This window comes from Ovis canadensis, chromosome 7, assembly GCF_042477335.2.
Source record: "Ovis canadensis isolate MfBH-ARS-UI-01 breed Bighorn chromosome 7, ARS-UI_OviCan_v2, whole genome shotgun sequence".
Taxonomy (NCBI): domain Eukaryota; kingdom Metazoa; phylum Chordata; class Mammalia; order Artiodactyla; family Bovidae; genus Ovis; species Ovis canadensis.
The window spans coordinates 38,010,553-38,038,253 of record NC_091251.1 but is presented as its reverse complement, the minus strand read 5'-3'; the positions used below and the strand labels follow the sequence as shown (position 1 = coordinate 38,038,253).

The 27,701-nt window shown below is 36.0% G+C and overlaps 3 protein-coding genes across 3 annotated transcripts; all 3 read right to left on the bottom strand.

Moving 5' to 3' along the window:
• Positions 1 to 222: 222 nt before the first annotated feature.
• LOC138444125 (olfactory receptor 4K14-like) lies at positions 223 to 1,164 on the bottom strand. The gene has a single exon (XM_069597455.1). The coding sequence runs from the start codon at positions 1,159 to 1,161 to the stop codon at positions 223 to 225; it is 939 nt and encodes a 312-aa protein (XP_069453556.1). The 5' UTR covers positions 1,162 to 1,164.
• Positions 1,165 to 14,193: 13,029 nt separating this feature from the next.
• On the bottom strand, positions 14,194 to 15,135 carry LOC138444124 (olfactory receptor 4L1-like). Its single transcript, XM_069597454.1, has one exon. It carries the CDS (start codon positions 15,133 to 15,135, stop codon positions 14,194 to 14,196), a length of 942 nt encoding a protein of 313 aa, XP_069453555.1.
• An 8,246-nt stretch (positions 15,136 to 23,381) lies between these two features.
• LOC138444123 (olfactory receptor 4K13-like) lies at positions 23,382 to 24,323 on the bottom strand. The gene has a single exon (XM_069597453.1). It carries the CDS (start codon positions 24,321 to 24,323, stop codon positions 23,382 to 23,384), a length of 942 nt encoding a protein of 313 aa, XP_069453554.1.
• Between the last annotated feature and the right edge of the window lie 3,378 nt (positions 24,324 to 27,701).

Below are 27,701 nucleotides of genomic sequence, written 5' to 3'. Positions count from 1 at the left end.
TTTTAGTTCCTCTTCACTTTCTGCCATAAGGGTGGTGTCATCTGCATATCTGAAGTTATTGATATTTCTCCCGGCAATCTTAATTACAGCTTGTGCTTCTTCCAGCCCAGTGTTTCTCATGCATAAAATATAAGATATAAATTGAATGCCTAGAATTTTCAACCTCTTTTATAAGGTCAGTATATTGTCAATTTGAAGTGTTTCCAGTGAGGTTTCTGGGCATTAAATATTTCCCGTGGGGTATATGCAGTAGCTTCTGAATCTCTTTATCGCAGTTTTTATCTCTTTATTTCTCAGGGTATAAATGGCTGGATTTAGAAGAGGTGTAATAACAGAGTAAAACACAGCAAGAAATTTGTCCACCCAGGTGATGCTGAGTGGCCACACATAGATGAAGATGCAGGGCCCAAAGAAAAGCACCACCACTGTGATGTGGGCAGTGCAGGTAGAGAGTGCCCTAGATGTACCAGATTTAGAGCTTTGGCGAACAGTAAGAAGAATATATGTGTAGGATATTAACAAAACTATAAAGCAGGTCATGGCTGGAACGCCACTGTCAGCATTCATTAATATTCCCAAGTTATAAGAGTCTATGCAGGCAAGCTTGATTACCAGTGGTATATCACAGAAAAAGCTGTCAATTTCCCTGGGGCCACAGAAAGGCAATTGCACAATCACAGCCATTTGACTCATGGCATGCACGAAGCCAATAGTCCAGGAAGTCACTACAAGCCCAATGCACTTTTGCAGGTTCATTATGGTTGAATAGTGGAGTGGCTTGCAGATGGCCACATAGCGGTCATAGGCCATTACCACCAATAGCACCATCTCACCCCCTCCAAAAAAATGCACAAACAGGACCTGACACATGCAGCCTCTAAAGGAAATAGTTTTGTTCTCTCTGACAAAGTCTGTAATCATCTTAGGAGTGGTCACTGAGCAAAGCCACATATCAACAAAAGAAAGGTTGGCCAATAAGAAGTACATGGGAGAATGCAGATGGGGGTCAGCGATGATTAAGATTATGATGGCAATGTTTCCAAATACAATGATCAGGTAAAGCATAAAAAACATCAGTAAGAGTAAGACCTGCATAGTCCATGAGTGACAAAGTCCCAGAAGCACAAATTCTGACACTACAGACAGATTTCCTGCATCCATTTAATTCAGTGTGTGCTCTAAAATAACCAGGAGAAAAGACAGATTTTTCAGTTAGTGGGATGGGAAAGGATACTTAATCTTTAGAATTTGGTTGGAATTCTATCTCAATGAAGTTTAAATTCATTGAAAATTAACATCTATATCTGAAAGTGAAAATTTAATTGGGAAGACAAATATTGGGAAAATACTCATAGTATGATGACCAAAAGAGAAGTAAATGCCTAAAATCTGCTTTCCAAGATAGATTCCTTATAAATGATTAATTAAGAGGATATTCCCACAAAGAACAAGTGAGAAAGGTGGATAGCAAAATGAAATGCTGAGAAAAGATTGTAGTGTCACTGAGAAACTAGTTTCAGTCTACTTTCCCAGTGAAAAGAATCTGAGTGCAGGACCAACAACTGTTACACTGTAATAACTATGATTTGAGTAGTCTACTTAGGAAGATGATGGTGAATAGATCCTGAAGTCCAGAACAAAAGCCATGGCACAAAATTACAGTTTCTCTCTATTATGCACACTGATTTCTTTAAGCCCCCTTTGAGTGTCTTCTATAAGACATCATTTAATTAAAATTTTACCTTATTTTCTACATTATATATTGGAACAATCTTTAGGAAAAAAGCCATATAATAAATACAAGGCATGATAATCCACATGCAAAATCAAGCACATAATTTATCATTATTTAAGATCACAAGTCAATAGAATTCATTTAGTTAACTAAATCTATTAGAAAAAAATGTCTGGAGACTTATGTGAGAAAGGGAGTTTAACTCAGATGCAGGTTCTGTTTTGATGACATCTGAATGAACATTCCTTATAACTCAAGCTTATGAATAGAAGATATTTACTTTCAATTATATCAGTAGATGGTAGGAAACCCCTAGGTTTTGAAATATTACCGTAAATGTATAAAAAATATTTTCTAAGATTACAATAAGCTACAGACATGTGTAAGCAAAGTATGTCTTTGTTAGTACTGACTGAACATAAAGTTAAAACTTCAGAGATCATCAATTACTGACCTCTAAATAGAATAAAGATATAGCTTATATTAATCCTTAAGTACATTAAGAATTCCTCTCGAGCTGAATGGTGGAAATATAACTGTATCTCCGAAAGTGAAAGTGAAAGTCACTCAGTCTTGTCTGATTCTTTGTGACCCCAAAGGCTATACAGTCCATGGAATTCTCCAGGCCAAAATACTGGAAAGGGTAGCCTTTCCCTTCTCCAGGGGATCTTCCCAATCTGGGGATTGAAAACAGGTCTCCCACATTGCAGGTGGATTATTTACCAGCTGAGCCACAATGGTCTGTGTCTCTCTTCCCTCTCTATTTATTTCCCTTGGCTTTGTTTTACTTTTTAGGTGCTGCATTTTCTTTTATCATTTGAAATCTCAAGGGTGGTGCTAAGGAGAACAGGTGAACAATGAAAACTATTACCTCATCATGAGCACAGGTTTCCCCTTCCCTTATAATGTGAACTCAGAAGTATAAAGGATGGAAAGAAAAAATAATTTCTTCAAAAAATTAGATGACTCATACATGTGCTGTGAAAGGGAGAACATGTAATAATAGTCTCATGGCTTAAAGATAAATATATCCTCCATAATAGAGATATGTTTAATTTCTAAAGAAAGTATCCTATGTTACACACAATAGACCTATGTCCCCTGAGAAATTTGAACCATTTGACCTTTACTTGGAAACTTAATTTTTGTCAAGATAAACCTGTCAAGATAATAGATCAGGATTAGTTTTCTATATATATATTTTTAATACCTCTTGGGATAAGGGATATAGAAGATAGCTAGTAGCAAAAGCAGAATTTCAACTGGGTTTGAGAGAGGAATTTCTTAAAAGATTAATATGTACATTGCTGAGGAACCATTTACCAAAAAGAAATGACAGTGTTTTTAAAATCAGTTTTGGACTTGTTAATATTTCATAATATTAGTAGACTGATTATATCAATTAATATCAATCTAACGTTTGAGATGATTAGTAGAATAACCATGGCCTTTTAGATTAGTCAGATCTGGTCTAAACTCCAGCTTTATTACTTGTTGACCTTGTGATCTTGAGCTAAATTTATTTCTATTTCCATTTCCTCATCTGTGAAAAGAGAACACTCAATCTAATAGAAAGTGAAGTCACTCAGTCATGTCCTACTCTTTGCGATCCCATGAACTGTGGTCTACCAGGCTTCTCTGTCCATGGGATTTTCCAGGCAAGAGTACTAGATTGGGTTGCCATTTCCTTCTCCAGGGGATCTTCCTGACCCAGGGATCAAACCCAAGTCTCTTGCATTGAAGGCAGACACTTTACCCTCTGAGCCACCAGGGAAGCCCCCAATCTAATAGACTTGTCTTCAAATGAGAAAACACAGAAATTACTTAAAGTTATCTGGTATTCAGCATATGTTTAATAAATACTAGTTATTTCCCCTCCTTATTAAGTGATTAAAGCTCTTCAGTTTCCAAAGGTTTTAAGAAACAATCTTAGTTGACTGCCAACCACCTTCTATAACCAAAATATATAAAGTAAATTTTATTTAAAATAACTGATTACATTTTCTTTAAATTACATTAAGCAACTTTATAGGATATGGATGCAAAGGAAATATCAAGAAGCAAGAATTGCTTCTTCCTTTCCATAAGCTTAACAAGTTTTCCACCTTTTACATCTGCTTCCATCTAGGAAGTGTTTTGTACTTTAAGAAAGCCTTCAAGTACATTTTTTAAAAGTACCTTTAGAATCCTATAACTTAGGGTCAGTCTTCACAATAAGAGGTAGTTATAACTTTGGGATTAGTGAAAATGAAAAAAAAAAATTAGGAGACAAATTGAGTTACCCTTTTCAGAGTATTAAAATACAGCCAAGCATTTTTCATCCCCATCTAGATGCAAGATCCTTCTATTAATTTTTTATAATAGCAATTCTAAAACTGTGATTATCAACACTTTTAATTTTACAAAGAGAAGCTTCGACACAGAGAATTTAATAGATAGTCTGAAATATACACTAGGGAAAGTACACAGGGAAATTGTCCAAGTTCCTTTCTCTACCTAAAGCTGCCCTCTTTTCTCCCTAAGGTTATGAGTCTTAATCCTGTTAAATCCTATTAACCCTACAGTAACTTAGTACTGCATCACTTCTCACTGGATGTATAATTATTTTTTCTTCTATCTTTATGCTGAAAGTTACCTTAGTATGTAGTACACTCTCTGATATAAAACTCTTATCTTTTAAATGGGAAGGACCATTTAGCTAGGATAGCTGGAAGTTGCTCATAATCAAGTAGTTGTTATAATATTCAAAGAACTGTGATCTCTCGAAGCAAGCTTGAGAGCACCTCTGAGGCAAGGCATTATGATCGTATGCACACTGTTGTTAAAGTGAGCCTGGAAATTCCAGTAGGATAACTGATTATATCTTTAAAGGTCAGAAGCTAAACAAGTCATACTCAACTCTAAGCATAGTGGGCATGCATGAAACAGATACATAGAAATATTTTTTAAATTATTTTAAGGCAGAAAGTTCTAGAGAATATGAGATAACTTACTAAGACTATATTTTTCTGAGACCAGATTACATTTTACTCTTCTCTTCTGATATATGCTTGAGATAACGTCCACTGTAGAGTGGAAACAGTATCTGCGGGAGAAATTTCCCTCAGCCTGACATATATTCACCACTGGAAGGAATCCCTTGAGTGAATTTTTCCTATTACCTGTTCTAGACAGAACAAGAATCATGAAAATAATTTACATTGTACATCTCTTAGGGACATTTTTGCTAAGAGCAGTAACTTTTACATATTCTGGAAATCAGAACTGGGAGTGAAGAAAAAATCACACATAAAGGAGCTAAGAATAGTGGTTTTTAAATTACTTTTATTTAACCTGTAAGTACTAAGATGTATTCTGCAGTCTCAATCTATAACTAGATATAAGTAATCAGATGCAATTAAGATTTAATTCCAGTTTTAGGAAACCGTATCCTGACCAGTGTGTGATATATGACCACCAATAGAAAATCCTCATGTGAATGGCAAGATTACTTGTCTATTTAGAAAACATTCAAAGAAGATTTGATACCTACCTTTTTCAAACTCTCTAAAAATTTAGAGAGGGAAAATTCTCCAAATACTTTAATGAAACCAGCATTACTCTGATACCAACCCAGACAAGGACATCACACACACACAAATTATAGGCCAATAACACTGATGTACATAGATGTAAAATTCCTGAAGAAAATATTAGCAACTGAATCCAACAATTAATTAATATAATCATATATCACAATCTAGTGACATTTATTCCAAAAATGTAAAGATATTTCAGTATTCACAAATTTATCACTGTGACTTATTGCATTAACAAAAAGAGGGATAAAAATCAGATGATTATCTGAACAGAAGCAGAACTGCATTTGACAAAATCCAGCATCCATTAACAATAAAAACTCTGAACAAAATTTGAAATATTTTCTTCTAAGATCAGGAACAGAACAGGGATGACCAGTCTCCCACTATTGTTTAACATAGTATTGGAAGTTCTACCCATTAGCAGTTAGGCAATAAAAAGGAAAGTCATCAAAATCTGAAGAGGGCTTCCCTGATAACTCAGTTGGTAAAGAATCTGTCTGCAATGCAGGAGACCCAGATTTGATTCCTGGGTCAGGAAGATCTGTTGAAGAAGGGATAGGCTACCCACTCCAGTCTTCTTGGGCTTCCCTTGTGGCTCACTGATAAAGAATCTGCCTGCAATATGGGAAACCTGGGTTTGATCCCTGGGTTGGGAAGATCCCATGGGTCTTCCTTTGTAGCTCGGGTGGTAAAGAATTTGCCTGTAATGCAGGAGACCCGAGTTCAATTCCTGGGTTGGGAAGATCCCCTGGAGAAAGAAATGGCAACTCACTCCAGTATTCTTACCTGGAGAATCCCATGGACAGAGGAGCCTGGCAGGCTACAGTCCATGGAGTCACAAGAGTCGGACATGACTTAGTGACTAAACCAACCAACCAAAATCTGAAGAGAATATGTAAAAATGTCACTATTTGAAGATCACATGGTACTATATATAAAGAGCTCTAAAGACTTCACTAAAAAAACTGTAAAAACTAGTAAATTAATTCAGTAAACTCAGAGAGTACTAAATTAATTTACAGAAGTCTGTTGCAGTTGTACACACTAATATAAAAGTGTCAGGAAGGTAAATTAAGAAAACAAACCCATTAAAAATTTCATCAAAAATAATTTAAAAACCTAAGAATAAATATAATTACAGAGGTTAAAGTTCTGTATAGTGAAAACTGTCAGACAACAATAAAAGCAATTAGGAGATACAAATTAAAAAGATGTTGTGTGTTCATGGAGTGAAAGAATTAATATTGCTAAAATGTTCTTCTACCCAAAGGAATCTACAGATTCAGTGCAATCCTTATCAAAATTCTAAAGGTATATTTCACAGAACTATAACAAATAACTGTAAAATTTGTATAAATCAAAAACAATCCTCAATAGCCAAAACAACCCTGAGAAAGAATAATAAAGCTGGAGGTATCATATTGTCTGATTTTAACTATCAAGCTATAGTAATCAAAATATTTTAGTATTGGCACAAAAACAGACACACAAGATTAATAAAACAGAGGTGAGAGTCCAGAAATAAACCCACATGAATATAAACAATTTGTGACAAGAGAAAAGGTCATACACTGAAGAAAAATAGACTTCAATAAATGGTGTTGGGAAAATTGGACAACCATAAGTGATAAAATAAAACTAGAGCATTATCTTTCACCATTCACAGAAATTAACACAAAATGGATTAAAGGCATGAGTGTCTTTAATGGAAACAATTCCATTCACCATTGCAACGAAAAGAATAAAATACTTAGGAATATCTCTACCTAAAGAAACTAAAGACCTATATATAGAAAACTATAAAAAATTGGTGAAAGAATTGAAAGAGGACACTAATAGATGGAGAAATATACCATGTTCATGGATTGGAAGAATCAATATAGTGAAAATGAGTATACTACCCAAAGCAATCTATAGATTCAATGCAATCCCTACAAGCTACCAACGGTATTTTTCACAGAGCTAGAACAAATAATTTCACAATTTGTATGGAAATACAAAAAACCTCGAATAGCCAAAGCAATCTTGAGAAAGAAAGATGGAACTGGAGAAATCAACCTGCCTGATTTCAGGCTCTACTACAAAGCCACAGTCATCAAGACAGTAAGGTACTGGCACAAACACAGAAATATAGATCAATGGAAGAAAATAGAAAACCCAGGGATAAATCCACACACCTATGGACACCTTGGGGCTTCCCTGGTGGCTCAGAGGATAAAGCGTCTGCCTGCAATGCAGACCGGGGTTCGATTCCTGGGTTGGGAAGATCCCCTGGAGAAGGAAATGGCAACCCACTCCAGTATTCTTGCCTGGAGAATTCCATGGACAGAGGAGCCTGGCGGGCTACAGTCCACAGAGTTGCAAAGAGTCAGACATGACTGAGCTACTTTACTTACTTACTTACTTTATGGACACCTTATCTTCGACAAAGGAGGAAGAATATACAATGGATTAAAGACAATCTCTTTAACAAGTGGAGCTGGGAAAACCGGTCAACCACTTGTAAAAGAATGAAACTAGAACACTTTCTAACACCATACACAAAAATAAACTCAAAATGGATTAAAGATCTAAATGTAAGACCAGAAACTCTAAAACTCCTAGAGGAGAACATAGGCAAAACACTCTCTGACATAAAACAGGGCAGGATCCTCTATGACCCACCTCCCAGAATACTGGAAATAAAAGCAAAAATAAACAAATGGGATCTAATTAAAGTTAAATCATCTGCACAACAAAGGAAACTATAAGCAAGGTGAAAAGAGAGCCTTCGGAATGGGAGAAAATAATAGCAAATGAAGCAACTGACAAAGAATTAATTTCAAAAATATACAAGCAACTTATTTTTTTTCACTTTTATTTATTTATTTTTTTAAAATTTTTTAAATTAAAAAAAATTTATTTTTACTTTATGTTGCTTTACAGTACTGTATTGGTTTTGCCATACATTGACATGAATTAGCCATGGGTGTACATGAGTTCCCAATCCTGATGCAGCTCAATTACAGAAAAATAAACGACCCAATCAAAAAATGGGCCAAAGAACTAAATAGACATTTCTCCAAAGAAGACATACGGATGCCTAACAAACACATGAAAAGATGCTCAACATCACTCATTATCAGAGAAATGCAAATCAAGACCACAATGAGGTACCATTTCACACCAGTCAGAATGGCTACGATCCAAAAGTCTACAAGCAATAAATGCTGTAGAGGGTGTGGAGAAAAGGGAACCCTTTTACACTGTTGGTGGGAATGCAAACCAGTACAGCCACTATGGAGAACAATGTGGAGATTCCTTAAAAAAAATGGAAATAGAACTGCCTTATGACCCAGAAATCCCACTGCTGGGCATGCACACCGAGAAAACCGAAATTGAAAGAGACACGTGTACCCCAATGTTCATCGCAGTACTGTTTATAATAGCCAGGACATAGAAGAAACCTAGATGTCCATCAGCAGATGAATGTTTAAGAAAGCTGTGGTACATCTACACAATGGAGTATTATTCAGCCATTAAAAAGAATACATTTGAATCAGTTCTAATGAGGTGGATGAAACTGGAGCCTATTATACAGAGTGAAGTAAGCTAGAAAGAAAAACACCAATACAGTATACTAATGCATATATATGGAATTTAGAAAGATGGTAATGATAACCCTGTATGCGAGACAGCAAAAGAGACACAGATGTATAGAACAGACTTTTGGACTCTGAGGGAGAGGGAGAGGGTGGGATGATTTGGGAGAATGGCATTGAAACATGTATAATATCATGTAAGAAAGGAATTGCCAGTCTAGGTTCAAGGCAGGATACAGAATGCTTGGGGCTGGTGCACTGGGATGACCCAGAGAGATGATATGGGGAGGGAGGGGGGGTGGTGGTTCAGGAAAAAAAAAAGACATGCATGTAAGACCTGAAACCATAAAATACCTAGAAGAAAGCATAGGCCATAACCACATTGACATCAGTTTTACTGATGTTTTTGTTCATGTGACTTCTGATGCAAGAACTGCAAAAGCAAAAACAAACAAATTAAACTACAATAGCTAGAATGCTTCTGCACAGCAAGGAAAGCTATAAACAAAATTAAAAGAGAACCTAACAAGTGGGAGAAGATGTTTGTAAATCACATATCTGACAGGTGGTTATAAAATATATAAAGTCATACAACTTAACAAGCACACTGATTTAAAAATGGGTAGAGGGTCTGAATAGACATTTTTCCAAAGAAGACAACAAATACATGAAAAATTGTTCAATACCACTAACTCTTGGGGAAATGCAAATCAAAGCCATAATGAGATATTACTTCACACATGTTAGAATGACTATTGTTGAAAAGAAAGTAATAACAAATGTTGGAGTGGATGTGACAAAAAAGGAGTCCTTGTACATTATTGGTCAGGCCGTAAATTAGTGCAGCTACTATGGAAAGAAATATGGAAACTCCTCTAAAAATTAAGAATAGAGCTAACATATGAAACAACAATTCCATTTTGAATATTCAAAGAAAACCAAAGAACTAACTTGAAAAGGTATATGCACCCCTATATTCACTGTCCCCTTATTTACAATATCCAAGATATAGAAACTAGTGCCCATAAGTGGATGAATGGATGAAGGAGATGTAGTGTATATACAAAATGGAATATTACCCAGCTCTAAAAGAGAATGAATTCTGTCATTTGTGACAACATGGATGGACCTTGAAGGTTTTATGTCAAATGAAATAAATCAGATGAAGATGACAAATACCGCATAATTTCAGTAATATGTGAAATCTGGGACAACAAACCAAACACAAACTCATAGGTACAGAGACCAGATTAGTGACTGCCAAAGGGGAAAGGGGTTGAAGAGTAGCTGAAATGGGTTAAGAGTGTCAACTGACTGATGATGAATGATAAGTATACTTAGACTAGATGTTGATTACTTTGTAGGGTTTACAGATGTCAAATTATAATTCTATACACCTGAAATTTATTTAGTAAATAAATACATAAAAAATAAATAGAAGTAACCTGAAACGCATTAATTTTACTGAGCCATTTAAAATGTAATATACACTTGAAATTAATATATTAATAATATTGTAAGTCAACTATACATCAACAAATTTAGAAGAATAAGTGGTCATTCAGTCGTGTCCGAGTCTGCGACCCCATGAATTGTAGCCTACCAGGATCCTCCGTCCATGGTATTTTCCAGGCAAGAGTACTGGAGTACTGGAGTACTTTACTCGCATGTGAGATGAGTGCAATTGTGCAGTAGTTTGAGCATTCTTTGGCATTGCCCTTCTTTGGAATTGGAATGAAAACTGACCTTTTCCAGTCCTGTGGCCACTGCTGAGTTTTCCAAACTTGCTGGCATATTGAGTGCAGCACTTTCATAGCATCATCTTTCAGGATTTGAAATAGCTCCACTTGAATTCCATCACCTCCACTAGCTTTGTTCGTAGTGATGCTTTCTAAGGCCCACTTGACTTTACATCCCAAGATGTCTAGCTTGTCCCACAGAAAAGAAATGCAAAAAAGAAAAATGGCTCTCTGGGGAGGCCTTACAAATAGCTGTGAAAAGAAGAGAGGCGAAAAGCAAAGGAGAAAAGGAAATATATAAGCATTTGAATGCAGAGTTCCAAAGAATAGCAAGAAGAGATAAGAAAGCCTTCTTCAGTGATCAATGCAAAGAAATAGAGGAAAAGAACAGAATGGGAAAGACTAGAGATCTCTTCAAGAAAATTAGAGATACCAAGGGAACATTTCATGCAAAGATGGGCTCGATAAAGGACAGAAATAGTCTGGACCTAACAGAAGCAGAAGATATTAAGAAGAGGTGGCAAGAATACAGGGAAGAACTGTTCAAAAAAGATCTTCACGACCCAAATAATCATGATGATGTGATCACTAATCTAAAGTCCATCTCAAGAACATAAAAATACTTCATGATTGACTCAAGTACTCAAATCCTTAGAAACAGAATGGAGACTGGTGGTTGCCAGGGTGAGGTGAGGTGAAAAGAGCACTTGTATAATGGCTATGTAGTTTCATTTTTGAAAGATGAAAAATTTCTTGAGGTCTATTTCACAAGGTGCATATATTTAGCATCATTGTACAAGTGAAAATTAAGATGTTATATTTTAACCACAGTTTTAAAAAGAATGAACTAGAACAGAATATATTTAAGTAGATGAATCTTTACAACATAACAATGAGTGAAAAAACAAATTTTAGAATAATGGCAATAATATATAGGTACCATCTGTATCAAGTTAAAACTATACAAAATGTATTTTTTCACAATGTATGAAAAATGAGGAAAATATTTTTTTAATATACAAGGTAATGATACTCATGGAGCTGATGATAATGATTATATTTGCTATGATAAAATAATTGGATATAGAGGATTGCTTAGAGGTCTTTATTATTTCTAATAATCCACTTTTGTAGTAAAGAGGAATCTGAAATAAATAAGGCAAAATGTTAAAAATTCGATCAAACCACATGCCATATCAGTGTCTAGATTAAATTCTACAATCAAAATACTTTATAGGAAAGATACAGATATGTCCAGTGATCTCCAGGGACCTTTCCAACCCTCCTCAAAGTATTTTTTTAATAAAAATTTAGCATGAAATATATCAAGCACATATGGCTAGAGATTCATTTTTAAAGCACACTTTAGCATATAATTAGTATGGACTGAAAGAAGATCAAACCAATCAGTCTTAAAAGAAATCAACCCTGATGCTGAGGCTGAAGCTGTAATACTTTGGCCACCTGATGTAAAGAGCTGACTTATTAGAAAAGACTTTGATGGTGGGAAAGGAAGGCTAAAGGAAAAGAGGGCACCAGAGAATGAGATGGTTAGATAGCATCACCAACTCAATCGACATGAATTTGAGCAAACTCTGGGAGACAGTGGAGGACAGAGGAGCTTGGGGTGCTGCCATCCTTTGGCCTGAAGATAGTCAGATACGACTTAAATGACTGAACAACAACAAATTTTTTAGAGGCAATGAAGAAAAAGTATTGGATAGATGCCCATAATAGGAACACTGAATGTTTGGGGAAAAGCAGAGCATTTGAATTTGATGCCAAAGAGATCATAGAATGTGTTTGTGTTCTAACACCCATGAGCTGTTTATCAAACTTGCAAATTGGCACACTTCATGCAATGCAAGTAGCTTGAATACTTTGTTTTATTGTGAAGTAAATAACTAAATATAGAGAGACTTCTTTATTTTTTCCTTTTCCATGTGGATTGAAATAGTACTAATGTTCTTACTTGACTCTTGATAGATATATGAGAACACCTGTGAATACAAACATGAATGATGGAATAAGGGGAAATGAACTGTATGTAACTTTTATGTTAGGGTGAAATTTCTATTTTCCTTAAGAATTAAATATGTGCTTCTTGCCAGCAGATGACTATTGCTTGTATCTATCTACTTATAGAAAATTTTCCTTGTCAAAAAAGCAATAATCTTATACATATTAGGATATGCAAAATTGTAAGTTTATGTGTGTATGTGCTTGTGAGTTAATACTTTTGTTTGCACATTTGGTCAACTGGAGAATTTAGCTGAAAGATCTCTCATTTTGAATTTAAAAGTGGACCAATTCATACTTGAGTTCTCTTTATTTAATGAAATTTAGTCTTGAATATTTCTGGGTTTCACACTGCAGTTAGTGAGTCAGTTTTTTTTTTCTGCTTATTTCTTTATCTAAGAAATTTAATCCCAGCTGAACTGAATTCAATTAAAAATTATTCTCTCAATAAGACAAAATATATCATAGAGATGCGATGATGGAGCATTTGGTAGGTTTAATATACATTATGAATATTGAAAAAACTACAAAAAGACAAATTCAGTCAGTTCAGTTCAGTCGCTCAATTGTGTCTGACTCTTTGTGACCCCATGAATCACAACACGCCAGGCCTCCCTGTATATCACCAACTCCCGGAGTTCACTCAAACTCACGATCATCGAGTCAGTGATGCCATCCAGCCATCTCATCCTCTGTCATCCCCTTCTCCTCCTGCCCTCAATCAGGGCATCAGAGTCTTTTCCAATGAGTCAACTCTTCACATGAGGTGGCCAAAGTACTGGAGTTTCAGCTTTAGCATCAGTCCTTCAAAAGAACACCCCGGACTGATCGCCTTCAGAATGGACTGGTTGGATCTCTTTGCAGTCCAAGGGACTCTCAGGAGTCTTTTCCAACAGCACAGTTCAAAAGCATCAATTCTTCTGTGCTCAGCTTTCTTCACAGTCCAACTCTTACATCCATACATGACCACTGGAAAAACCATAGCCTTGACTAGATGGACGTTTAGGTTGGTCATAACTTCCCATCCAAGGAGTAAGCATCTTTTAATTTCATGGCTGCAATCACCATCTGCAGTGGTTTGGGAGCCCCCCAAAATAAAGTCTGACACTGTTTCCACTGTTTCCCCATCTATTTCCCATGAAGTGATGCGACTAGATACCATGATCTTCGTTTTCTGAATGTTGAGCTTTAAGCCAACTTTTTCACTTTCCTCTTTCACTTTTAAGAGGAGCCTCACAAGAGGCTTTTTAGTTCCTCTTCACTTTCTGCCATAAGGGTGGTGTCATCTGAATATCTGAGCTTATTGATATTTCTCCCGCAGTCTTGATTCCAGCTTGTGCTTCTTCCAGCCCAATTAAAAATTATTCTTTCAATAAAACAAAATATATCATAGAGATATGATGATGGAGCATTGGTAGGTTTAATATACATTATGAATATTGAAAAAAAACTACAAAAAGACAAATTAATACCAACTTATTCCAAGATGTACTATAAATGGGTTTTGGTCTAGAAATCTTTGACATCATGGTAGTTGCCTAGAAGGTCTTTCTGGAGCTCACATGTTGGGTCCTCAGTCTATTCATGGCTGCTTTCATCTCCTGATTCCTCAGAGTATAAATAATGGGGTTCAGTAAAGGTGTGATAACTGAATAAAACACAGAAAGAAATTTATCCACTGAAAAATTACTAAATGGCCAAGCATAAATGAAGATACATGGCCCAAAGAACAGAGTGACCACTGTAATATGAGCAGAGAGTGTGGACAGAGCTTTGGAGAGACCACCAGAGGATTGATGTCGAATGGTTACCAGAATGACAGTGTAGGAAATGAGCAAGAGTATGAAGGAGATGAAAGACAATAGTCCACTGTCAGCAATTACCAGCAACTCCAGAACATAGGTCTCAGTGCAGGCAAGCTTTATGACCAGCGGAAGGTCACAGAAAATATTGTCTACTATATTGGGACCACAGAAGGGCAAGGTGATGGTAAACACCATCTGGCTCATTGTATGCACAAAGCCAACAGCCCATGATAGCAGCACAGAGCCTCTGAGTACCCGGTGGTTCATGATGGTTGTGTAGTGAAGAGGTTTACATATTGCAAAGTACCTATCAACCGCCATAACTATGAGAAGCGTCATCTCACTACCCCCTAAAAAGTGAAGGAAGAACATCTGAGCCATACAGCCCCATAGAGAAATAGTTTTATTCTCCCTGACAAAATCTGCAACCATCTTAGGGGTTGTGATTGTAGAAACAGACATGTCAAGAAAGGAGAGGTTTCCAAGGAGGAAGTACATTGGTGTGGAGTGCAGATGAGAGTCCAAGGCTATGGTGACCACAATGAGAAGGTTTCCTGCCATAATCGCTGCATAGGCCAATAAAAATATGAAAAAAAAGAAAAGCTCAAGTTTCCAAGTGTTGGTGAGTCCTAACAAAACAAACTCAGATATCATTGAGCTATTCATCATTTTCATCAAGTTTATTTATGTGTTTTCAGAAAGTCTTTAAAATGAAGGTAATCCAGAAAAAGTGATTATTTAATCTGTGACAGTTTTGAAGGTATGGGCATACAGAAAGTAGTATTTGATTCCTACAGAAAAATAAAAGGTAGATATTTCTGAAAAATACATTTTAATTGACTAACATAAGCATATTACTTGTAGACACTTTCACATTACTGCATTTATTTCCAAACAGAAAGGCACAAAAGGGAAATTTATTGTAAAATTTTGTAAATATAGTTTGTGGGTATAGATTTTCTCTTCACATTTATTTGTTGTTTTTACCATGAGTTCATGACTTATGAACCCTGAGTTTAATGGATCACATAATAATCAAATGGTCTTTGGTCATAAGTTAATTCAAGTGGATTAGAATATAGTCATGTAACTTTTTGGCAGCTAGTATTCAATCTTTTACCCTTTACACCTTCCTAATTTGAAATATTCAGATATGTTCATATGAGTTGAATTATATACCCACTTGGCAAATTGTTACAGTACTTTCTTCTCTCACCTATACTATATTCTCACCCTTCCCTTTTATCTCAAATATATATACCCAATGCTTTAACTTATTCCTGAAGGTTTAAACTGGCTACAGTCTGTCATGTGTCCTACCTCCCCCAAATAATAATAAAATAAGCTTCCCAGGACGTTTCTGCACAAGAACATAAATATTTCTTTGTTAATGTTTCTTTCTTCCTTGTTCTTTCCTTCTCCCTCTGTCCCTCCTGCCTTCCCTTTCTCCTTTCCTTCCTTCTATTTTCTTTCTTTCTTTCTTTTTTTTTTCAGTAGTGTTCTGTATCTCATACTTTGGTTCGGGAATAAAACTCTTAGCCTCCACTTTTTGTCTATTTCCCTGACTCTCTTCTTGCTGGATTCCTGGCTGGAGTTTTCTTTCTTGTCTCTTTGCATTCTCTGTGTAAACGGTCTCTAAACAATCATCAAATCTTTCACAAGTAGTGCTTATTTTTTCCCTTGGCTCCTAATTGCTTACTTTTTTCTGATGATTGCTTTCCTCTGACTTTTCAAACTTGTGTCCAGACTGATTGATAATTCCTGGCTCAAATATCCCTGATACTTGTACTCTGTTTTTCCACAATGAGTGGGCACTATTGGCTTACTTTCATCTACTTTTCTCTTCGATTTAGATCTTTTGGCCCCATCTTCCTATTTCTTTTTTGCCTTTAAAAAACTATTAATGGCACATACCAACTGCACAGACACAGATACAGAATCACAGATATACACACATATGCTTATACCAAGTTCTAGTTCTAGAGTTCAAGGACAGAATGTGGAGAATTTACTCTGAATTTCCCTTTTTTTCTTTATAGTTCATGAAATATTCAGAAGTTATTGTTTAGTCCAGTTATCAAAACTTGAAAACAACAACAACAACAACACTGAACCAAGAGTCAAGAATCAAATTCTAGTCCTGCCCTAACATGTACTAGGGAAATATACTCTTTAACTCTTTTCAACGTTGATTCAATTTTCTATAGAAATAAAATAATATCTACTCTTCAACCTCTCAAATTGTTATAAGACTCTAAAGGGCAACAGGTTGGTTTTGTTGTTCAGTTACTCAGTTGTGTCCTACTCTTCTCAACTCCATGGACTGCAAATTCTTCCAGAGCTTGCTCAAACTCATGTCCATTGAATCGATGATGCCATCCAACCATCTCATCCTCTGTCGTCCCCTTCTCCTCCTGCCCTCAATCTTTCCCAGCATCAGTGTCTTTTCCAGTGAGTCAGCTCTTCACATCAAGTGGCCAAAGTACTGGAACTTCAGCTCCAGCATCCGTCCTTCCACTGAACATTCAGAGTTGATTTCCTTTAGGATTGACTGGTTTGATCTCCTTGCTATCCAAGGGACTTGCAACAGTCTTCTCCAGCACCACAGTCTGAAAGCAGCAATTCTTTGGTGCTTAGCCTTCTTTATGGTCCAACTCTCACATCCATACATGACTACTGGAAAAATCAAAGCTTTGACTATATAGACCGTTGTTGGCAAAGTGATGTCTCTGCTTTTTAAAACACTGTCTAGGTTTGTCATAGCTTTTCTTCCAAGGAATAAGCATTTTTTAATTTCATGGCTGCAGTCACCACCTGTGTTGATTTTGGAGCCCAAGAAAATAGTCTGTCACTGTTTCCATTTTTTCCCCAAGTATTCCCCATCACCATGAAGTGATGGGACCAGATGCCATAATCTTCATTTTTTGAATGTTGAATTTTAATTCAGCTTGTTCACTCTCCTCTTTCACCTTCATCAAGAGGTTCTTTAGTTCCTCTGCAATTTCTGCCACTAGGATGGTGTCATTGGTATCTGAGGTTATTAATAATTCTCCCAGCTATCTTGAGCATTCTACCAGCATATGCTTCATCCAGCCTGGCATATTGCATGATGTACTCTACATATAAGTTAAATAAGCAGGGTGATAATACGAAGCCTTGATGTACTCCTTTTCCAATTTTGAACCAGTCCATTGTTCCCTGTCCAGTTTTAATTGCTGTTTCTTGATCTGCACACAGGTTTCACAGGAGACAGTTAAGATGGTCTGGTATTCCCATCTCTTTAAGAATTTTCCACAGTTTGTTGTGATCCACACAGCCAAAGGCTTTAGCATAGTCAATGAAGAAGAAGTAGATGTTTTTCTGGAATTCCCTTTCTTTTTCTGTGATTGAATGGATGTTGGCAATTTGATCTCTGGTTCATCTGCCTTTCCTAAATCCAGGTTGTACATCTAGAGGTTCTTGGTTCACATATTGTTAAAGCCCAGCCTGAAGGATTTGGAGCTATATTTTTGTTGTTTTATTCTACACATAGGTGCTAAATACCTATGTGCATTCCCAAAATTTTATCTTTAACATTATCTCATTTTCTCGTGATTGTGAGGATACTCAAACCAATAAGGACCACAGAAAGATTTTTACTATGAAAGATTTGGTAAAGTAGACTTAGTGTTAATGGACATGTTTTTCTTCATTAAATATAAGTGATAAAATTACCTAGGCTGTCTTCTTTAAAAGAGTTTTTGTCATCATCATTGGTATTATATTTAATGCAATAATTGAGTTTACATAATAGTTATGAAATTATCAAAATTATGCTGTCCTCGATCTCAAAATACTAACAGAAGAAAACCTTTAGAAGTAATTTTTATAGTTTATTATGTAAAATTGGAAAATTAAAAGCAAAAACTATATTAATTTATGCTTTTTAAAAATTTTGAAGGTGTATTTATAAAATATATCCATCTAAATGCACATAAACATAATTCAAATATGTTATAAGAGACAAAATAATTCATTTTGACAATTTTTACATATAATCAAATGTGAAATATTTAAAAAATACTCCTACTCAGACACAGGTAAAAATAAGTTAGAATCAGAAAAATAATACAGTTATTGTTAACTTGAGGCACAGTTTAAAATTCACATGAAAAAATTTAAATTTTTGAGTGGTATGTATTTATACCAATAATATTGAACTGAAAAGGAATGAAAAAATAATTGAATAACGCTCAATCAGTCAAGGCTTGGTTTTTCTCTAGCAGAAATTTCTGAGACTGGGATAGTTGCCTGTGATTGGGGAGCCTAGCTCTTTCTGTGCTGTTTATGTGACTGAATGAATAAAAAATTATTAGTTCAACTGTGGTGCAAACTCGAAGAAAGAAAACTGTTTAATATTCTTTGTCTATATTCAGTAATAAAGCCTTTCTACACATTTTCATAAAAGCACTTACTGTATGTGGAGATATGTAACTGGAAGCTCTTTTGTTAAGAAAAAAAAGTCTGTGAAGTTTCTATTGATCTTGAATTTTTTTAATGATTATTTGCCCTCATAGTGTTAAGCTATGTATGGATTAGATAACCCAGGGGTAATATTCACTTATCACAAAAAGTGTTTGACATTCAGATTTTCTGCCAAAATAACCATTATAACTATTTCCCTAATTAAAAAATAAGATTGTACAGTTGGTAGAAAAACTGCCAAAATTATATGTGCCCAAATAACTCTTTTCCCATATATTGATCAAGTTTAACACATTAAAGTTTGTATTTGTTATAAATATAGGTAGAAAGAGTGGTAAGTTTAGAAAAATTGGAAATAGTCCTTAGGTTACAAAATCACCAAAACAAATATATTAGCAGTATAATTAGACAATCATTTTGAATAGAAGGTTTGTTACTTCAGAAAAATAAATATAGACTTGAGGGGAAATCTTTTAAATATTGGTATTAATTAATCACATTTAATTTAGAATTCCATAAGTGTTTTCTCAGCTGAAGTAAATATCCAATGTAGGAAAGTAAAAACATGAAGAATTAAATGAAAATAAAATAAAATAAGTCAATGTTTTCCATTTTCTTGATATGCAATTTTTATTAGACTGCATTTCAGATTTGTCAAAGATGTTAAATGTAGCCAAGGATGAAACTAATTTTTTGTTACTTTACCATAGTCTAAATTATTTTGTCTTTTTATCCAATAGTGGTTAAACAAGAAACAGACTCAAATTTATGTTCTCAAAATACAAACTCAAATTATAAAACTGACCCCTTAGATCAGGATATCAGTGGTATTTATCCTTCACAGACTGGCTTTCTTCTTATTAAAACTGGGTAAATTTGTCCAGATGCTATCTGACCCAAGTTGTATTTTACCATTGCCTTCATGATCAGAATAATCTGATTTTCATTAATTTCTAGGTTTTGTATACAAAGTCTCCTCCTTTATTAAAGTATATAGTTTCTGTATGTTATTAGCATTGCTATTTAAACCTACCAGTTCTAGCTGAGGAATGGTCTCTTCAAAGATACGTAGACAGAGTGAGATTCTGAATAGATATTTATCTTTTTGCCTCTGTGGATATACATGACAATCACTTGCAGGTCAGGAAAAAAAAGACACAAAACACATACATAAGGTGTATACTGGTGATTAACGCCCAGAGGAAATTATTAGAGTAAAGGTGCTAGTTAGTTGTCTCTAGAGTTCAGAGCAAGGACTTAGTCTCTCATTATTTAAGTTGATTATGAATTCACCAAGTATGTGAGTTGTGTGGAGTCTCCCTAATAAGTGTTTTCCAGGAAAAAGCATTAACTTAAGTGTTTTGGTTGGTGGAGGGTAAGCAAATTAGAGCTACCATAGATGATGGACTTGAGAAAACTATAATTCTATTCATTTGACTTTACCAGTCTGAATATTTATAATTTGATAATTAAATGCATTTATTCAATTGGAATTAAAATAAACAGATCCACACAGAGCAAGGCATATAAGGAAATTCATAGACTATAGACTAGTTCTTAGCACAGAGAAAACTTTCCTTTTACTCTGTAAGGGAATAAGAGAGAGAAAGAAACACACACACTCTTAAGCTAGAACAGCAGAGGAGGCTTTCACCAGTGAAGTGAAGTGAGGATGCTCAGTCGTGTCCGACTCTGTGACGCCATGGGCTGTACCCTACTAGTGTCCTCCATCCATGGGTACTGGATTGGGTTGCCATTTCCTTCTCCAGAGGATCTTCCAGATCCAGGAACTGAACCCAGGTCTCCCGCATTGTAGGCAGGCACCCTACTGTCTGAGCCATTAGGGAAACCCTGGCCTTCACCAGGGTAATCAATAAATGATTTATGGTACTCAAGAAGTGATTAGTTAGTGGAGCTTAGCAGAGAAGGCAATGGCACCCCACTCCAGTACTCTTGCCTGGAAAATTCCATGGATGGAGGAGCCTGGTGGGCTGCAGTCCATGGGGTCGCACAGAGTCGGACACGACTGAGCGACTTCAATTTCACTTTTCACTTTCATGCATTGGAGAAGGAAATGGCAACCCACTCCAGTGTTCTTGCCTGGAGAATCCCAAAGACGAGGGAGCCTGGTAGGCTGCCGTCTATGGGGTCTCACAGAGTCGGACACGACTGAAGTGACTTAGCAGTAGCAGCAGATTTGGAATTTCATGTAATCTTTTACAATTATGTTTAACTTCATGATAGATCAACAGTATTAAAAGAATATTATGGAGGTTACTACAGTAAAACTTTTATGATAAAACATAATTAACCAGGTAAATTTCTGAGGGCTATCTGAGTAGCAGTACATGACTGCACAGGGTTTCACCTATTTGAGGAATTTTTCTGTCTTTATTCTTATATGTAACTCTGCCATGCCTCCTCAATTACAATCCTCTTGAAAAGGTTTTAAGAAAGTGAGGGTTGTAAATATGTGATAAATACGATTCATTTCCAAAGCCCATAGTAGATATTGTTAATAAATTTCTTATTCTTTCTAACTGAACCTCAGAATTTTTTTCAATATAGTTCTCCAGGCAACTGCTAGCAATTAGAATTGCCATTAAAAAAATATTTCAGCTAAGGTGATATATACCTCAACATAGCATGACCTTTGAAGGGATGTTTGCAAGAGAGCAGAGCATTCTTAAAAATAGAAATTAGAAGGATAATATGAGCACAGTATTGATATCCAGATGAGATTACCCATACCAGTGGTTAAGGATGGTGCACATATAATTTTTCAGAATAAACTGAAATATTAGGTGCACAATGTCTAAGGTCAAACTAAAACTGGGCAGTGTCTTGCTTCTTATGCTGTTCGTGATGCCAATTGTCTAGCTATTCATACTGTGTGCTCTGTTCCTTGAGCGCATGATAGACAAGGTGCAAGTGGGGAAGCTGGAAGAAAACCACAGCACAACCTCTTTCTTGGCTGGCAAGCGGCCATAACTGTATTCTCTCCTGGCTGATGCGGCAGTGGTATAAGCGGACACGCTACCTTCTCTCCTGTTGTGGCTTACCCAACGGACACAGCTGTGATGTAGCAGTAATGCCACTGCTCTCTAGGTGGAGTTCAGACATCTTTATCACATGAAGTAGCCCACAGGCAAGCAGGACCTGGTGATGTGAATGCGCAGTGCTCCAAGTGATCAGAGCTGTTGCATAATCATTATTTGCAAAATGTGGGGCAAGAGCACGAGGCTGTAGGGTGAGAGCGCCTGACCATGCCATCTTGGCTAATTTGCTCTTTCCCTACAGGCAGATACAATCTAACACAGGGGAACAAACAAATAAGATGAAAATAAGGACAGAAAATATGCCTTATTCCAGGTTCCTTGTTTGGCAATATGTTAATAAAATACATGAAAAGAGGTGGTGCCAAAGATGTTTGCATAATTTAGGTTTCCAGTAAGTCTTTAGAAGGACTCTGCAATGTTTCCATAAACTCACTGAATCATTAATTAATTCAGACTTGTAACCTGAAATAGCCGACTATTTTCTCTGCATTCATTTCTATTACAACTTATTCTCCACTTAAGAAGACAAACCTTCATGACACTTTAGAAGTATGTTAAATCTATTCTCAAACCTCCCATTCTCAAAACTCTTTAATTGCTTTATATTGCTAAAAACTAGGATTCACAAGGCCTCAATACTCTGGTCTCTACCTTTCTATATAATCTCTGCATAGGTCTTTCTTCCTTTTATTCATCAACCTCCTTCATAAATGTCTGTCTTTGGTACCTAAAATGACTTTCTCACTTTACAATATCCATATAAACTGGCCCGTCTGCCTGGAAGGCTCTTTTTCCCACTCAAATATCTATTCTTTAGCTTTCTTAATGTGTTTCTGTGAAGATTTCTCCTTAACATGATCTTCTAACATCACCATGCCTAATATGGATGACTTCATTATTATCTGCAAGGCAGAGAGCAGTGTTGTGTGATAACCATGTATGTGTATTATGTTTTTTAAACATTCATAAGGGTTCCCTTGAATTCCAAGACAAGGAGGTAAAGGAGGTAATGACTGCAAGCTTATTTATGTATTACATTTGTGCTAAGAATATTTTCCAATAAAATAAAAAGATACCTTAATATTCCTCACATTTTGTAAGGTGGAAATTTAATATTATTTAACATTTGATTTCAATTATTTGAAGAAATATTTAAATGGTCTTCCCTGGTGTCTCAGCCATAAGAATCTACCTGCCAGTCTAGGAAACATGGGTTTGATTTAACCCTGGATAAAGAAGATCTCCTGGAGGAGGATTTGGTAACCCACTCTATGGACAGTGGAGCCTCTAGGGCTACCATTCATGGGATTGCAAAGAGTCGGACCACACTGAGCAACTAAACAATAACAACCCCCAAATTGCAGAGAACAAAAAACAGTTGTATACAACAGACAATATTTAGGGGTTGAGCCAGGAACCAATATGCTGGTTGCTCAGTCTCTTAATGGCTGCCTTCATTTCCTGATTCCTCAGAGTGTAAATAAGTGGATTAAGGAGAGGAGTGATGATAGAGTAAAACACAGAAAGAAATTTATCTACAGAGTAACTGTTAAATGGGAAAGCATAGATGAAGATGGCAGGGCCAAAGGAGAGAGTGACTACAGTGATGTGAGCAGAGAGTGTGGATAGAGCCTTAGAGGATGCACTGGAGGAGTGCTGCCAGATGGTGACCAGCATGACAACGTAGGATATGAGCAAGAGAATGAAGCAGATCAGGGACAAGAGCCCACTGTTCACGATCACCAGGAGCTCTAGGATGTAAGTTTCAGTGCAGGCAAGCTTGATGACCAGGGGGAGGTCACAAAAAAAGCTGTCCAATACATTGGGACCACAGAAAGGCAAACCCACCGTAAAAACCATCTGGCTTGTAGTATGGATGAGCCCAATCACCCATGAGAGCAGTAGAAACCCAATGAGCACCCTGTGACTCATGATGGTCTTGTAGTGCAAGGGTTTGCATATGGCGACATACCTGTCGATGGCCATAGCTATCAGAAGAGCCATCTCTCCACCCCCAAAGAAGTGCATAAAGAACATCTGGGTCATGCAGCCCCACCAGGAGATGGTCTTGTGTTTTCTAAGGAAGTCTGAAATCACTTTGGGAGTTGCAGCAGAAGAAAGACATAAATCAAAAGATGATAAATTTGCCAGAAAGAAATACATGGGGGAGTGAAGATGGTTATCAACTATCACAGAGATGACAATGAGGAGGTTTCCTACTATGATGGCAACATAGACAAGAAAGAAGATTGCAAAAAAGGATACTTGAGTTTCTTGAGAAGAAGTAAGTCCCACCAAAATGAACTCAGAAACACTTGATCTGTTATTCAGGAGATCCATTCATCCTTCTGCAGAAGCTTTCTGAAAAGGAAAGCAAACAGTCCCTGATAGGGACTAGCAGGTCAGGGAATCTAGTCTTAATCATCCTATTTCTTATTCAGGAAAGTAACCCTTTTTATAACATGACTGCTTTGTAGATATGTTACAATTGGAGATATCTTACAGAACCACAAGACCATAAAAGTGTGGTGGTTATGAAACCAACTAGATTACATTTTTCTCTTGGTTAGTGCAAGTCAAGATCAGCTAGACATTGAGCAAACTTGTCTTCTTTAGTGTTCAGCTCCAGATCACACTCTGTATAACCACTTAATTTATTAGAGTTTTCAAAAGCATTAGGGGAATAGATTTTTTCTTTTGTGGGTTTCATATAATATATTTACTGACATATTTTCTTACATCCTACATTGGTGCTTCCATGGTGGCACAGTGGTAAAGACTCTGCCTGCCAATTCAGGAGATGCAGGTTTGATCCATGGGTTGGAAAGATCCCCTGAAGCAGGAAAGGGAAAGCCACTCCAGCATTCTTGCCTAGAAAATTCCACCGACAGAGGAGTCTGACAGGCTATAGTCTATGGGATCACACAGAGTCAGACACGACAGAGTGAAAGAGCTCGCACACACTATGTAGTAAAATGTGTGCCATGTTAGAGAGATACTGCTGAAACTGCATGGAAAGTGAAGTCGCTCAGTCGTGTTCGACTCTTTGTGACCCCGTGGACTGTAGCCCACCAGGCTCCTCTGTCCATGGGATTCTCCAGGCAAGAATACTGGAGTGGGTTGCCATTTCCTTCTCCAGGGGATCTTTCCGACCCAGGGATCAATCCCAGGTCTCCTGCATTGCAGGCAGATGCTTTAAGCTCTGAGCTACCTGGGAAGCCTCAAGAGGACTAATGATGAGTATGACTGTGACTATATTATGATAGAAAGTTGAATTATGAGACAGCTATATAATAGTTAACAAAATTATTGAGACTTTAGATTTGAATGACTTAGATTGACTCTCAAAATATCAGATGTTCATCTCACTTATTTGCCTAACTCTTCAGTCTATGTGGTCAGACAAGTAAGTGCATCTTATTTGTGCATTCTCAGCCAATTGTTGCAAAATTGAATCAAATGACCATTTTAACTGATATTTCCTTTCAATTCATATATTTTCACATATAATGAGTCTACAAATACCAAAATAACCATCATTAAGACTATAAACTAGTGAAGATTCCATGGTACTCTTGTTCAACTTGTCTGTCTTAAAGAGTTGTAAGGAGTAAGGGGAATAGTTTATCATTGTGATTCTAAACTCAAAAAAGTTAATGATGTATTGTTTGAGCAGAGTAGTATTTTCAGGTTAATTTCTTATCCTCTTTGGACCTATGTTCCTCACAGTAATCTACCTTAAGTTTCATTTAAATGACATTTAACCTTGTCAAGGATAGATAGACTCATAATATTATGTTACTGACTGAGGTGAACTCAGCTAAACTAAATTAAAAAATTTCAAATACACACTTACACGGAAGGGGAAGAGATCAGTGCTCAGCCCACATAAAGTTACTTATTTCAATGCCTCCCCTGCTTATCTGACTTTAGATGCATTTTTCAAATCTTATTCCAGGCTTGTTGATTATCTTCAGTGCTTTTCTGGCCTTCTTCAGAGCCTAGAGACAAACCTAAGGCCAAAATGAGAACACAAAATAGGACATATTTGATAATCCATGTACCCTTAGCCTTTCCATCACACTGTTTAAATGTTAGAAGTACAGTATATGTAGTTAACCATAATGAACATTTAATTATATACATTTATGTATGTAAGTTTACTTACATTAAGACACACGTTTGATCATAAGTGGCCTGTACTCTAACCATTATGCTTGACTTCATCACTCTGAGTAGCATAAAACTTCTTGTTTTCACATAATAATGGAATGGAAAATAAAAATCTATATTCTTCTTTGTGCTTTGTACTCTTACCACAAGACAATGATTTTATCTTATCCAAGCTGCAGTCTTGGATGGCTTTGTTTTTCTAAAGTTTGCAAATAAATAAATAGATTTATAGGTACAATGAGCTGGGCAAAGGCAAGATCTCAGACAAGGTGATTTCTCTCAGCTTTTTTTTTAACCAATTAATATTTGTTTAAATATATGGCTAGTTTCAGACTGTTAGAAGATAGTTGTATATTCCTCTCTAAAATTTCTGACAAGCGTAATGATAGCATCAGTATTTTGGAAGTGGTGACTTTCTATGATTTTTTTCAAGCCATGAATCAGGCATTTTATCCTTGCAGTTTTCTTAACTCTCATTTAATAACTGCATCCCTAGAAACAAATATGCAATTTTCTCTACACTATGCAATAATTCAAAGTCTGATAAGTATAACCAGTCTGATAAGTATAACCAAACAATTTAAGCTTGCCCAGATCCTTTTTCTGTACACATAAATTATTTAGCCCGGATTGCTGTATTATTATCTTAATTCCCTGTAAACATCATTAGAGTGACTTTTGTATCTTTTTTCCATTTTTATAAAAATCAAATTTTTTCCAGTTTAAGGTCTCCTTTCCCTCCCTTCTTTCATTTATTATTTTGACATTGAATTCATCAGTATGGACGGACACACTTACGTTGTAAATGAAATTTGTGATAGGTGTGGTATATAGGCAGGAAAACATGTCAGGATTATGTAACCTACCTGTTGGACTTCAGAGGTAAAGTCATTATGAAATCCTGAATGCTTATCTTCATCATCCAAAGATTTTCCTCTCTGAACTTCAAAAGACAACAGTATATAAAAGTATCCCTTGATGGGTGACATAAAGGAGAAACCTCATTTGGTTGTTTCAGAGTCCTCAGAGACTGGCCATAAGAAGTAATTGGGATTGTTCAAAGACACTTTTGCCACTGCAGAACATGAGAAATATTTTCTCACCTCTCAAATTGACATTACTTTAAAAATGTCAATAAATAATCAAGAGAGTATTGAAAGATATCACTAGCTGTGAATTGTATTTTTTTAGATGATGTTTTGTCTTGGCTGTAGTTTCTTTTCTACAGCAAACATTTATGATTGTTCTATTCAGGCAAAATATGAATATTCAGTCTAGATAATTTTAATTCTAAATCTTATTAAAAGTGAACTTTTCCCATGTTTTAACTTTAATCTCTTGGAATTTATTGATAAAGGATGTGAGATAATTATTTATATCATTGTAATTAGATAAGTTAATTCCACTGAATTTTATATTTCTTTTTCCATTTAAAGATATGTGTAGACAAGTCTGCTTCAAGCTTACCTATTTTTCTCCTTTTTTAAAAATAAACTTTATTTTTTAGAACAGGTTTAGGTTCACAGCAATATTGAGAAAATGGTA